Raw genomic sequence first — 13,961 nt, forward strand, 5'->3', positions numbered from 1 at the left:
GGGACACGGGTGCGTGCCCCGGTGCAGGAGGACCCCACATGCCGCGGAGCGGCTGGGCCCGTGAGCCATGGCCGCTGAGCCTGTGCGTCCGGAGCCTGTGCTCCACAACGGGAGAGGCCACGACAGTGAGAGGCCCGCGTACCGCAAAAAAAAAAAAGAGATACAAACTTCAAGTTATAAAATGAGTAAGTTACAGGGGTGTAGAGTTAGAGTTAATACAGGTTAATTAAGAGTTAATACGGTAATGATTTTGTATGGTGACAGATAGTTACTGGACTTGTGGTGATCATTTCATAATGTATTTAATTGTTGGATCACCATGTTGTACACCTGAAACTAACACAATATTTTACAGTCAACTATATTTCAATTTAAAAAAAAGAAGAAAAAAAGCAGGGCCCTAGAAATTTTGGTTCTTTTTTCCTTCCCTGTTTCAAATTCATGTTATGGTTTTGGTTGGGTAATGGACAAGAAGTGTCATCAGTGGGCGTGTTGCCCAAGGTGGGCTGACTGGTGGCACTCTGTCCAAAGGTGACCATGTTTAGATTCTGACACAGAATGATGAATAGGTCACAGTGGCTTTTTTTGTATTGTATTGTATTTGTATTTTGTATTTTATTGTATTGTATTGTATTTGTTCATTTTCTTTTATTTATTTATTTTTTAAATAAATGTATTTTAAATAAATAAATAAATGGCTTTTTTTTTTTTTTAAGACATTTATTTAGGCTGTGCTGGGTCTTAGTTGTGGCACTTGGGATCTTTGTTGTGGCCTGTGGAATCTGTGTTTTTTAGTTTATTTGCAGCGTGTGGACTTAGTTGTGGCATGAAGGATCTAAGTTGTGGCATGAAGGATCTAGTTCCTGACCAGGGATCGAACCCAGGCCCCCTGCATTGGGAGCACAGAGTCTTACCCACTGGACCACCAGGGAAGTTGCTTAAAAAAGTGTTTTAAAAGGTTTCTGTTGTTGTTGCTTTGAGTTTCTAGGAATTTGTCCATTTCATCTAGGATATCCTATTTTTTGGCAAACAATGGTTCACAGTACTCTCTTATAACCCTTTTTATTTCTGTAGCATGTAGTAGTGTCCCCACTTTCATTTCTGATCTTAGTAATTTGAATCTTCTCTCTTGTTTCCTTAGTCTACCTAGCCAAAGGTTTATCAATTTTGTTGATCTTTTCAAAGAATCAACTTTTGGTTTCATTGATTTCCTGTACTGTTTTTCTGTTCTCTATGTTATTTATCAATGCTCTAATATTTATTATTTCCTTCTTTCTGCTAGCTTTGAGTTTAGTTTGTTCTTCTTTTTCTAGTTCCTTAACTTGTAAAGTTATGTTGTTGATTTGAGACATTGCATGTTTTTTAACATAAGCATTTATAGCTGTAAATTTCCCCCTTAGCACTGTTTTTATTGCATCTCCTAAGTTTTGGTATATATATATATATATTTAAATTGATGTATAGTTGATTTACAATGTTGTGTGGTATATTGCTTTTTTTTTAAGATTTTTTTTTTGATGTGGACCATTTTTAAAGTCTTTATTGAATTTGTTACAATATTGCTTCAGCTTTATGTTTTGGTTTTTTGGCCACGAGGCATGTGGGATCTTAGCCCCCTGACCAGGGATTGAACCCACACCCCCTGCACTGGAAGGTGAAGTCTTAACTACTGGACCGCCAGGAAGTCCCTGGTATTTTGCATTTTCATTTTCATTTGTCTCTAAGAATTTTCTAATTTCTCTTGTGATTTCTTCTTTGGTCTATTGGTTGTTTAAAAGTATATTGTTTAGTTTCCACAATTTTGTGAATTTCCCCATTTTCCCTTTGTTATTGATTTCTAACTTCATCTCTGTGGTCAGAGAAGACATGTCCCATGTTCACTTGGGAAGAATGTGCATGCTGCTGTTGTTGAGTGGAGTGTTCTGTATATCTGTTAGATCTAGTTGGCTTATCAGATTGTTCAAGTCCTCTATTTCCTTACTCATCTTATGTCTGGTTGTTCTATCGGTTACTGTGAGTGGGATATTGATGTCTCCAAGTATTACTGTAGAACCATCTATTTCTCCCTTCAATTCTGTCAGTTTTTGCTTCATAAGTTTTCAGCCATTATTTCTTCAAGTGTTCTCTCTGCCCCTTTGGCTCTCTCTTCTTCTAGAACTCCCACAGTGTTGTCTCTTTTATGAGGGCCTATAGTTCTCTTAGGCTCTGTTTGCTTTTCTTCAATCTTTTTTCCTTCTGTTCTCTGCCTTGACGATTTCTATTATCTTATCTTTAAGTTTGCTGATTCTTTTTTTCTGCTTGCTCAAGTGTGCCCTTGAATTCTTCTAGCAAATTTTTCATTTCAGTTATTGTACTTTTCAGCTCTGGAATTTCTTTTTGGTTTCTTTTCAAGCTTCCTATCTCTTTATTGATCCTTCTGTTTTGTTCACACATCATTTTCTCGATTTTCTCCACATTTTCTTAAGTTATCTGAGCATCTTTAAGATAGTTGTTTTAAAGTCTGTCTAGTATATCTGCCATTAGGTCTTTTTCAGGAACAGTTTCTGCTGATTTATTTTTTTCCTTTGAATGGGTCAAACTTTCCTATTTCTTTGTATGCCTTGTGATTTTTTTTTGTTGAACACTGGACATTTGAATCTAATAATGTGGTAAGTTTGCAAATCAGATTCTCCCTTTTCCCAAGCATTTGCTTATTTTTGCTATTTTTGTTGTTTTGATTACTGTAAAATCTGTCTCTTTGCCAAGGATCAGCCTGAGGTATAAACTTAAGGTCTTCTCAGGTCTTTTCTCAGCCTTTTGGGCATGTATGGTTACTTTCTAATTTTCCCCATGAATACGGTTGCTTTTTAATATACTAGTCTTTAATACCTGGCTCCCCAAAAGGTAAAAAGTGAAAATAAAGGATGGGGGTGGGGGGGGTGGGGGAAGGAAGGTGCTGGTCCTTTAAATCCCCAGGAAGTCACTTCAGCTAAAGCATCTTCCAACAATGGAGAGAGGTACTACAACAACAATAGCTGCCCCCTCTTTGTCTGTACATTTGTGTTCAGAAGCAGAAATCAGAGCACAGATCCCCAATGTTTGGAGGATAGGTGCCTTTTTGCCCTCCCTGGCTCCTACAAGTTGTTGACTGAAAAAAAAATGCACAACGTGAGAGCTGTGAGTTAAGTTTTATTTGGGGCAAAATGAGGACTATAGCCTGGGAGACAGCATTTCAGATAGCTCTGAGAAACTGCTCCAAAGAGTGGGGAGGTCAGTATATATGTGATTTTGGTGAAGGGGGAGTACATGCAATCAAGCACATATTTTTTGCAGTTTTCTGCTAGTCCTGTGAAGGTTACTGCTAGTCACAAGGAGCAGACATCACCGTAAAGGATTTTAGTGCTTTTCTAGATATGAGGAGATACAAGAATTGCAAGAATTGGACTCCTGAAAATATCTAACTATCCGAAGACCTGTTCTGCCAGTTTTTCCCAGAGCACAGAGTGCCTCATTCCCGATTTCCACCCTGAACTCCTTTCAGGGGTTGTTGAAGGTCAGCAGCTGCAGTGGCTCATAATTTGATCCTTATAGAGGTAGATGGCAAGTGCCAATTTGTAGGTGACAAAGTTGTGTGCAAGCTGTTCCAGGAACTCGTGTACTGCCATGCAGCTGGTGGTGAAGGATGGGTAACTGCTACTGTGCAAAGAGCTGAAGTTGACCAAAATTAACAACGATTTACTGTCCAAGTCTTCCCCTAGAAGTTACCAGCCTTCAACAGAGTCCAGAGTTCCAAAATAAGTGCATCAGACAGATTCAGCTAGTGGAATTGTTATTTAGGTGGGGAGTCAGATTCCTGGTGCTTCCTACTCTGCCATCTTCCCAGATCCTGTTTCACTTATTTTCATTGTTTTCATTTTGGTAAACAACTGCTTTTGGCTATGCTCTAGCCTTGAGCTCAACTTTTGTGTTCCACAAGTTTTGATAACGCAGTGTCTTCATTTTTTTTGCTGTTAAATTATGACTTTATTGTCCCGTACCAGATAATGCATCCTATACTACTTGTATTATTTTTGCTTTGGTACCTTTGAGGGTTTTTTTGAGATTTAAAATATGGTTAATTTTTGGTAATGGGTTAAAATACATTTTAAAAAATGCCTGAGTCCACACAGATACCAAAATTAGAGACAGAACAGGAAGAAGGAGGAAAGGGAAGGCTGTTAGATGCAGAGGGTCTCCAAGCTGTGCTCCAGGGATTACCACAGGAGCAGCGGCCGTCTGGAGCGGTGACTTGGACGACACCGGGGGAGGGGGCTACGTGGAATCAGGTCGTCCCCTCCCACATGCTTTGCCGGCCAAGCCCTCGGGCCCCCTACACTTCCAGGCGTGCGACTCCTAGAAGGAGAGCCTAGGGACCTGTCCTAGATACACGTGGGGGGCGCTGCAGCTGGTGACGAGGGGCCTGAGAGTAGGGAGGGGCGAGAGCTTCGGGGCCCGCAGGTCTGAGAAGGCGCCCGCGCCGGGCCCCATGCAGCCCATCGAAGTCCCACCACCCGGAGCGCGGGGCTCGGGTGAGCTCGTTGCGCCCAGGGCGGCCGAGACGCCGCAGGGGGCACCGTCCCCTCCAGGTCCGTTCTGGGCGGCCACGCGCGCCTCCGGCTCCCGGCCCAGCGGGGACGCGCGCAGGGCAGCTCAGGGCGGGGCCGGCGGAGGCGCGCGGCCTCCGGAAGCGCCTTTCCCGGAAGGTAGGGAGGCGGTGCCGGCCTCGGGGGGCGGCCCCGGCGATGGCGGCTGGGCGGCGGGAGTGCTGTCTCTAGCCCGCAGAGCCGCGCCGCTGGAGGATGGCCTCGCTCGGACCGGCAGCTACGGGCGAGCAGGTCCCAGGGGCTGAGGCGGAGCCGGGCGCCGCGGGGCCGCCGCCGCCACCGCCGCCGCCGCCGCCGCCGTCGTCCTCTCTGGGGCCCCTGCTCCCCCTGCAGCGGGAGCCGCTGTACAACTGGCAGGCGACCAAGGCGTCGCTGAAGGAGCGCTTCGCGTTCCTCTTCAACTCGGAGCTGCTGAGTGATGTACGCTTCGTGCTGGGCAAGGGCCGCGGCGCCGCCGCCGCTGGGGGTCCGCAGCGCATCCCCGCCCACCGCTTCGTGCTGGCTGCCGGCAGCGCAGTCTTCGACGCCATGTTCAACGGCGGCATGGCCACCACGTCGGCCGAGATCGAGCTGCCCGACGTGGAGCCCGCAGCCTTCCTGGCGCTGTTGAGGTGAGCGGCGGCGCCGAGCCGGCCTCCCCAACCCCGCGGTGTCCTTGGGCAAGGCTTTCCTTACCCTCCCGGCCTCAGTTTCCTCCCGAGTCTGTGATGCTCGGGGAGGGCGAAACCGAAATCTGTCGGCCGGGACGGCTACCCGCCGTTTGTGAGAGTAAATATTAGTGTCTAGGGCCAATTAGCGTGCGTTTTCACATTCCAGTAGCGGGTTGTTGCCCACGCTTGGGAATTAGAGAAGTGGTGAGGACAGAGTATGGGTCAGGTTGTTCTGATTGCCCATTTGCGACGTTTTAGGTTTTTGCTGGGGGAGAGGGATACTTGGGAAGTCTTGTAGACGAGATGACCTTTTGAATTTTTTAAATTTTATTTTTATCCTCGCCTTTTTCATTCGTGTTAGTTGTCATGATCCAGGCAGTTAATATCAAAACAAGTAAGTTTGGCTTTAGCTACCTTTTGTTCCTGCAGATAAGGTTATGTTTGCTTAAGAACGAATCTCCCTTTCGATGTTAAGAGTTTGCTTTTTGATTACTTGAGGATAGAAGATTGACTTCTGATTAATTTTATTTAATGGGAGGGAGCTAATAGTTTGGCATTATTAGCTGTTATTAACGAAAGGCCATTTAGGAACGTATAGGTATTGTTTTCTACAATTTTACAAATGGGACTGCGACCCAGAGAAGTCAAGTAACTTGAAGGGGTAACAGAGCCAAGTCATACCAGAGGCCATGTGTGTTTCATTATACCAAGATGATTTTAGCTGCCTGAGTAGAATGTATCATTAAAATAGCAGTCTTGGGTGGTACTGAGACAAAAACAGGTAGGTCAGTGGAACAGATAAATACTCCACAAAGGCTCACAGCTCTCAAGAAGATCAAGGAAATTGAATACAAAGTTAACACAACACAGGTAGAAAAGAAATACTAAAATCCCATTAATAAGTGGATAAAGACAGGATAGATAACTTAGGGAAAGAAAAAATAATAATTAACAATGAATGTTTAACTTCGATAGTAATTAAAGAAGTGCAAATTAAAAAATATAGTACTTTTCCTCTTCCATTAAACCCTCCAGTTTTTTTTTTAAGATAAACATCTGGGGGGAGCCCTCTCTGACAGAGGTGGTGGTAAAACAGTCTGGCACTGTAGATTGTTTTCCCCACAGGTAGGACGTATTCAAGTACTGAAAATGTTCCCCACAAAAATATTTAAGGCAGGATTATTTATAGTAGTGAGGAAGTAGTCAAGCAGAGAGAATTCTTAGATAAACAGTGATAGGTGCATTTGATGGAATGTAGTGCAGCAACTAAGTATGATATTCATGAAGACTAGGTAATAACATTAATGTGGAAAATGTATATAATTAGCATTTGAAACTGTGCTCATTATGATTAAAAACTGGGAAAAGAAACAGCAAATGTATACTTAGAGAAAAGGAGAGAAGGAAATATACCAAAATGCTAATCAGAGTTGTGTTGGAATGGTAAGATGATGTTGACTTTTTTTTTCTCTTTGTTTCTCATATTTTTTGTAATTTAGTTCAATTACATTTATAAAGGGGGGAAAAACAACTAAAAAGCTAGGATCTAGATCATTTTGGTTTTTGGTTTGAAGTCAACCAGGAGGATTGGTTATAGCTCATTTAGTTTTTCTAAACTAGAAGTATTCTTTAATGAGCTGTTGGTCCACCTGCATTGTAATCACCTGGAGTACTTGTTAAATTTGTAGGTCTCTTCCTCCTTCCTTACAATATTGTAATGTTTGGAGGTGGGACCTTGAGAGCATATTTAATACTCTCCCTAAATACTGATACGTGAGAGCCACTGATCTAAAAATATTGTTGGGTAGCTTTTTCCTTTAAAAAATACTGAGATTGCTAGGATAAGAATGTAGAGGGAAAATGTTGATTTCATATTTTCACTGAAGCTGTTGATCAGTCAGTCCTTTCCCATCAATAGAAAATAAGTGAATTAATCTGAGTCCTTGAAATTTTCCTATTTTCAGCGTAGTCATGGTGTTTGTCCTTCAGGTTCTAGTCATTGTTCTATTCTGAAAGTGATTTTTTTTTTTTTTTTTTCTCTCTGATGTGGGCCTCTCACTGTTGTGGCCTCTCCCATTGCGGAGCACAGGCTCCGGACGCGCAGGCTCAGCAGCCATGGCCCACGGGCCCAGCCGCTCCTCGGCATGTGGGATCCTCCCGGACCGGGACACGAACCCGTGTCCCCTGCATCGGCAGGCGGACTCCCAACCAGTGCGCCACCAGGGAAGCCCTGAAAGTGATTTTTAAACTTAGGTTATTGGCTGGTTGTGAAGCATAGGTGCTGTTGTTAGCTATTGTGTGACAAAAAGATGTCTCACAGTACTTGCTGAGGTGGAAAAGCAGGTTCGCTTGAGCATACTTTTATGTTTACAACTTGAATTAGTTAATGTTACTTAAAGGCTTTTGAATTTGAGTTTGAAGCACTTTAAGAAACTGCTCACTTTGATCTGCCAGACCTTTAAGTGATGTTCTTTAGTTGCTCATTTGAGAAATACTGCCTCCCTTGTTATGGACTTCGTCTTCTTCCTCTCTTATATCCACACACATATCCAGTCCTGTTCATTCCATCTATTTAGCAATCTCTTGAATCTTCTCTTTAGCCCAAGCACCTGTACCTTAGCTGAGCCACCTGCTGTAAAAATCTCTTCTTTTATTTCCCCACATGTACCCCTAATCCCTTCCGATCATTCTTTATACAATAGCCGAGGTAACTTTATAATAATACAGACCTTATTATATTCTTTTCCTAGTTTAAACCCTCCCAATGACTCCTGATTGTTCTTAAAATAAATCCGAATCCTTAATGCGGTCTCTAAGGCCCTATCTGGTCTGAGACCTGTGTCTAAAAAAAAAGAAAAAAGAAATACTGCCTCCCTGTGCCAGTCACTGTTTTAGATATTGGCTCAGTGAACAAGAGAAAGTCCCTGCCCTCGTGGAGCTTATAATCCAGTACGGAGAAACAAAGATATAACGTCAAGTACTGGTAAGTATTTTAAGGAAAAATGATCAAGTCACGAGGGAAGGAGCATTCTAAGCAAGGAAAAACATGTTTAAGGCCCCAGGTTTCTCCTGTTAGAGGAATTGCAAGAGTAAACCAGTGTGATTTGAGCAGATAGAATACAGGGGAAAGTGCTAGAAGATGAGGTCAAAAAGATAGGCTGACCAGGATCATGCAGGGCTGTGGAGCCTGTGGAAGGACTTGGATTCCCTCTGGTGTATGGTGGGAAGCATTTGAACAGGGGAGCGATATGATCTGGTTTACATTTTTAAAAAACTCATTCTGGCAGTTGTTTGGAGATTAGACTGTGGAAGGAGTAAAATGAGTAGCAGGGAATTGAATAAAAGAGGCTTTTGCAGTAGTTCAGGCAAGAGCTGTTGGTGGGTTATATATACCAGGGTGGTAGTGATGGACATGATGAGAAGTAGTCAAAATCTGGATATATTTTGAAGGTAGAACCAAGAAGATTTACCAGACATCCAAGGAGGGATATAAGAGCAGACAGTTAGAAATACGAACCTGGAGTTTAGGGAAGAGCTTCTTGCTGAATATAAATTTGAAAGTTAAGAGTAAATGGTATTTAAACTATGAGGCCAGATGAGATTACCTAGGGAAGGAATGTGTAATAGACTGTGAAGAGAAGGAGGTACAGGGATGAGCTCTGGGACCCTCCAGCATGTAGAGATGTAGCAGACGAGGAGGAGCATAGGATGAGACTGAGACACAGCTGTTAGCGGAATTAGAAGGGAAAGCAAGGAGCCCACGTGGTGTCCTGAAAGTCATGTTGAAGAAAGTGCTCCAATAAAGAGGGAGTTGTTGACTATGTTAAATGCTGCTGAGAGTTGGGTAAAATGAGAACATTGAATTGATTATTGGTTTTGACAAAATGGAGGCTATTGATAGCCCTGGCAAGAGTGATTTCAACAAAAAGATTAGAGTAGATTGGGGAGAAAATATGAAGTGAGGAGCTGGAGGCCACTAGTATAAATAATCCTCTCAGGGAGTTTTGTTGCAAAGAGGCACAGAGAAATGGAGCGGTGGCTGGAAGAAGACATGGGTTCCTCAGGTGACAACTATTCCTCAGGTTCTGTCTTCAGCTGTCTTCTTCCTTTCTCCCATTAACCCATGGCACTACATACTCCCCCAGCTATATTGCCAAACTTGTACTCAGCCCGAACCCAATTTCCAACTGGACAATCACAAACGAATGTCTGGTACTCATACAGATGGACATGTCAACAGTAAAAATATCTAACACTTAATGAGTGCTTGCCACGTTCCGCTTACCGTTTGTTCCTAAGCACCTTGTGGGAACTCAAATTTCAGAACAGTCTTTGAGGCAGGCACGCTTATTAGGCCCTGTCTCAGTCAGCTTTTGCCACAATAATGCTATAAAGCACCCCAAAACTCAGGGGCTTAAAAAAAACAATCATTTATTCTTCCTTTGAATATTCTTGTTCTGTGGGTCAGTTGGGAATTGACTCAGGTGGGCTTGGCTCCAAGCTGTAGTTTGGTTCCAGTCTGTTCCATGTGTTTCTTATCCTGTTTGGACCAGTCATGAAGGTTCAGCCCACTTCTCTTAATTTTTTCCAGCATTGCTTCAGACAGACCACTGCCTTTAGACTTAGTTCTCTCCATTCTTCACACTGTTAACAAAGTTATTTCTCTCACATCCAGACATTATCACGATTCCTCTGAATCTCTTAATGTCTTCTTTTTGCATACAGGATGCAGTTTAAACATTTCAGCAGGGGCTTCCCTGGTGGCGCAGTGGTTGCGCGTCCGCCTGCCGACGCAGGGGAACCAGGTTCGCGCCCCGGTTTGGGAGGATCCCACATGCCGCGGAGCGGCTGGGCCCGTGAGCCATGGCCGCTGAGCCTGCGCGTCCGGAGCCTGTGCTCCGCAACGGGAGAGACCACAACAGTGTGAGGCCCGCGTACCACAAAAAAAAAAACAACAAAAAAAAAAACAAAAAAAAACCCAACATTTCAGCAGGTTTACAAGACCTTTATGATTTGATATCTATTCCCCTTCCTCTCCATCTCCTCAGTGCCCCGACTCTACTGATGGCCTTTCCCTTATTTTAATACTTGCCTTCTAAAGCCTCCTTGCCTTTGTACTTAGTCTTTCTGCCTAGAAGATTTCCACACTTAATTACCACCCTTCAGATATACTTCAGTCTTTATCTCCTCTATAAAACATCATTAATTTTGCACTCTGCCTCATCTAATCTCTTGTAGCAAGTTTTGTATCTATTGCTGTACAACAATCTGCTCCAACACTTAGCAGCTTAAACATGGTTTTATTATCTTTCAGGGTTGTGTGGGAGGTTCTTATAGCATATTCTTCAGGTCTCCCATGCAGTCATAGTCTGATAGCAGTTGGGGCTGGAGTCATCTGGAGGTTTGATTCAGACTGAGTTGGCTGAACCTTTTTCTCTCTTTCTCCATGTCTTCTCCAGCTGATCTTTCCAGCAGGGTAGCTTGACTTATTGGATAACAGCAGCCCATGGCTCCAGAAAGCACAAAAGTAGGAGCTGCCAGGCATCCTCAAAGTTTAGGTCCCAGACTGGCATAGTGTTAATTTCTGCCACATTCTGTTAGTTAACAAGAGGCAAACAGGATTAGCCCAGATTCCTTATGGGTCAGATCTGTATAAGGGTATGGATAGTAGGCGTGATTTATTGGTGCCATCTTTAGAGATTAGTTATCACACCATTCCTAATGCATAAGTCTGTTATAATTACGACATTACTTTTTAATCATTTTATTACCATACCATAAGCTTTTTATGGGCAGAGCTATCTCTCCCGTATTTGTATTTCTAGGACCTGTCTCAGTGTCTTGTTATTATACAGTCCCTCAATAAATGTTTTTGAGTAAAATGAAAGAATCAGTAGTGATACACAGTTTCTTGTACATGATCTTGTGATTTTTCTAATTTAAAATGAAGTTTTTACCTTAGTCTTTTAATTTTTAAATTAGATTAAATGTAACCTAAGTTTTATCTTTTGGAAAGCCATTCATCTTCGGGGAGAAATCAGAAATAGTTTGATGACCTGTAATTATTTCTCTGTGCTCTTGTCCTTAGAGGTAGTGTATCAGAGCTGAAATGTTCACTTTAAAATACAAAGTATTGTGCTAATATTATGTTTAATTTTTAATTATATTTTGTAAACACTGGCTTACATAGCTTTTTTATTATAGCAGTTTTAGTAATTAAACAGAATGTAGAGAAAACATGTATGTATTGATAAAATATGAATCAAGATGATTCTTGGATTTTCAAGTAGCCTTTTTTCTTATTAGAAATGAAAATGGTTTCCCTATCAATGATAGCTAGAAACCTGTAGTGAATTGTCTAGTCAGCTAACATGTATTCATTAAAGCTTAGCCAGGTGCCCACACTGTGTCTGATGCTGTAGGAAAGATATAGGGAAAAAATATAAGAAACACAGAGTTCCCTTTCTTATTGTTTATAGTCTGGTATTTATTTATAACTTGCATTGCTCCAAAAAGAATTTTAAATGTCTTACAAGAAACACAAGGATAAGAAATATAACAGAGCCAAGATGAAGCCAATACAAAAATGCATGCTATAGGTACTCTACAAACTTAATTTTGATAATTTTAGCAACTATTACAAAAAGAAAAACCTGTCTAGTCAGTTACAGTTCATAGTGTTTGTAGATTAAAAACAAACCATCTGCTTAGGAGATGCACAACTGTGTCTGACAATAAGATCAGTTAAAAAAAAAATTCCTGATGCAGTCCCCCCATAAAGAAGGCATTACTGGGACTTCCCTGGTGGTGCAGTGGTTAAGAATCCGCCTGCCAATGCAGGGGACACGGGTTTGAGCCCTCGTACAGGAAGATCCCACATGCCGTGGAGCAACTAAGCCCGTGTGCCACAACTACTGAGCCTGCGCTCTGGAGCCCACGAGCAACAACTACTGAGCCCGTGCGCCCTAGAGCCCACGCTCTGCAATGAGAAGGCCACGCACCACAACGAAGAGTAGCCCCCGCTCGATGCAACTAGAGAAAAGCCTGCGCGCAGCAACGAAGACCCAACACAGCCCCCAAAAATAAATAAATGAAGGCATTACTGACATGAGTAGTATCCTCAATCTATGTCTTTAGATATAAATGTAGATGTTTCTTAAATATATTCGAGCCAAAGGTATATTACTGAGGTATAATTTCATAAAAGCAATTTGAATGGGGTTTTGGACCATATAGAATGTCTAAAAACACAATTCTTTGATTCCTGGAATGTTCTTCCTACCCTCTTTTCATCTTTTAGATCTCAGGTAGAAATTCTTGTAGGAAGCGTTTCCAGATCTCCCTGTCAGGGGACCCACTTATAGATTCTTAAAGAACCATGTACTTCAGCTTTGTGGAGCTGGTTTCCTTAAGTTTGAATCTACTCAAACAAATGGTAATAAAGGCCCCACATTTCAGCTCTATATTTTATAACTCTAGTAATTTTTGCTTGAAAAAAAATTAAGACAGATGTAAAGACTTCTTCCTATCTTGCCCTTAAAACAAAAACTTCCTAGGTTTCTAGTTTAGGAAGGGAACTGAGCATGATGTTAGCCTTCTCTCGGCCCAGTTAAACTGACTGAAAAGAAAATAAATACATTACAGTGAAGACCAAAAAAAAAGAGAGAGATTGGAAGCCAATGTAGAAAAGGAACAAAGCAGTTGGAAGTGTGTTGATGATGAAATGGAGTGGCCAAGTCTGGAGCCCAGAATCCAGAGCATGAGGAACTACGGTGGTGGTGGGAGCTGCCGTTCCTGGCTGAGCCCCAGCACGGCTCTAGGTGGAGAGTTAGTAGTGAAGAGGGTGAAAATGAGAAGGTAGGGTTAAAACATGGGCATTAATTTAAAGCCTGTTTATAGGCCATCCCCTCAAACCCCCTCTTGTATGCTAACTCCTGGTGACATCTGACAGGCTCCTCTTTAAATAAACTAGACAAACCACCTGGGGAGAACTAGGGTGCTGATTTGGTTTAGGGACTCCAGGGTAATGGCGGGGGGCAGGGGGTTGGTCTCTCTAACCTAAAGGCTGCTTTCCCACTCTAATGCAAGGTGCCAATCAGCAAGCCTCCCACATGCACAGCTCCCAGCCACACTTAACATTTTGGAGAAGGTTTTAGTTGGAAAGCACTCCTATACTTACACAGCAGCAAAGAAAACTTACCAGCTACCAGGATATTCAACTGGAGATAATCATTAATCTTTTGACATATAAGGAAAATCAGAATATGATAAAGACCAAGAACAGCTGATCCTCAAGGAAATAGGTAATTCAGGGAACGGAAAGGAACTTTTAAAACTTGGAGACTTGAGAACATTTTTGCATCCATAAAAAGGAGACATAGTGCTGTGGCGTAAAAAAAGAACACTCAAGAAAGAAGCAAGAATTCTTAGAAATTTAAACGTGATTGCTGGGGAGAAAAATAGAAGGGCTAGAAGACTGGCAAGGAAACCTTCTGAAATGCAGAGGAAAATAGAGAGAAACGAAGCAATATAAAAATAAACAGCTAACATTTACTGAGGCTAAGTATTTGTCAGGCATTATTCAAAACACTTTGTGTGTGTGTTTTTTTTTTTTTTTTTTTTTTTTTTGGGGCACGCGGCTCTCTCCCTGCTGTGGCCCCTCCCGTTGCGGGGCACAGGCTCCGGGCGG

The 13,961-nt window shown here is 42.4% G+C and overlaps 1 protein-coding gene across 3 annotated transcripts in view; it reads left to right on the plus strand.

The window, feature by feature from the left end:
• Nucleotides 1-4,744: 4,744 nt before the first annotated feature.
• Nucleotides 4,745-13,961, plus strand: part of BTBD1 (BTB domain containing 1) — a 45,059-nt gene continuing 35,842 nt past the window's right edge. For 2 of the 3 annotated variants that reach the window (XM_024117407.3, XM_028494847.2), the window contains exon 1: nucleotides 4,757-5,233. In XM_024117407.3, the coding sequence (XP_023973175.1) occupies nucleotides 4,818-5,233 (416 nt within the window). In that variant the 5' untranslated portion in view covers nucleotides 4,757-4,817. Of the gene's footprint in view, nucleotides 5,234-13,961 lie in introns of all 3 variants that reach the window. The other variant, XM_024117408.3, reaches the window with a different exon arrangement.

The sequence above is a fragment of the Physeter macrocephalus genome, chromosome 11 (assembly GCF_002837175.3).
Source record: "Physeter macrocephalus isolate SW-GA chromosome 11, ASM283717v5, whole genome shotgun sequence".
NCBI classification, from domain to species: domain Eukaryota; kingdom Metazoa; phylum Chordata; class Mammalia; order Artiodactyla; family Physeteridae; genus Physeter; species Physeter macrocephalus.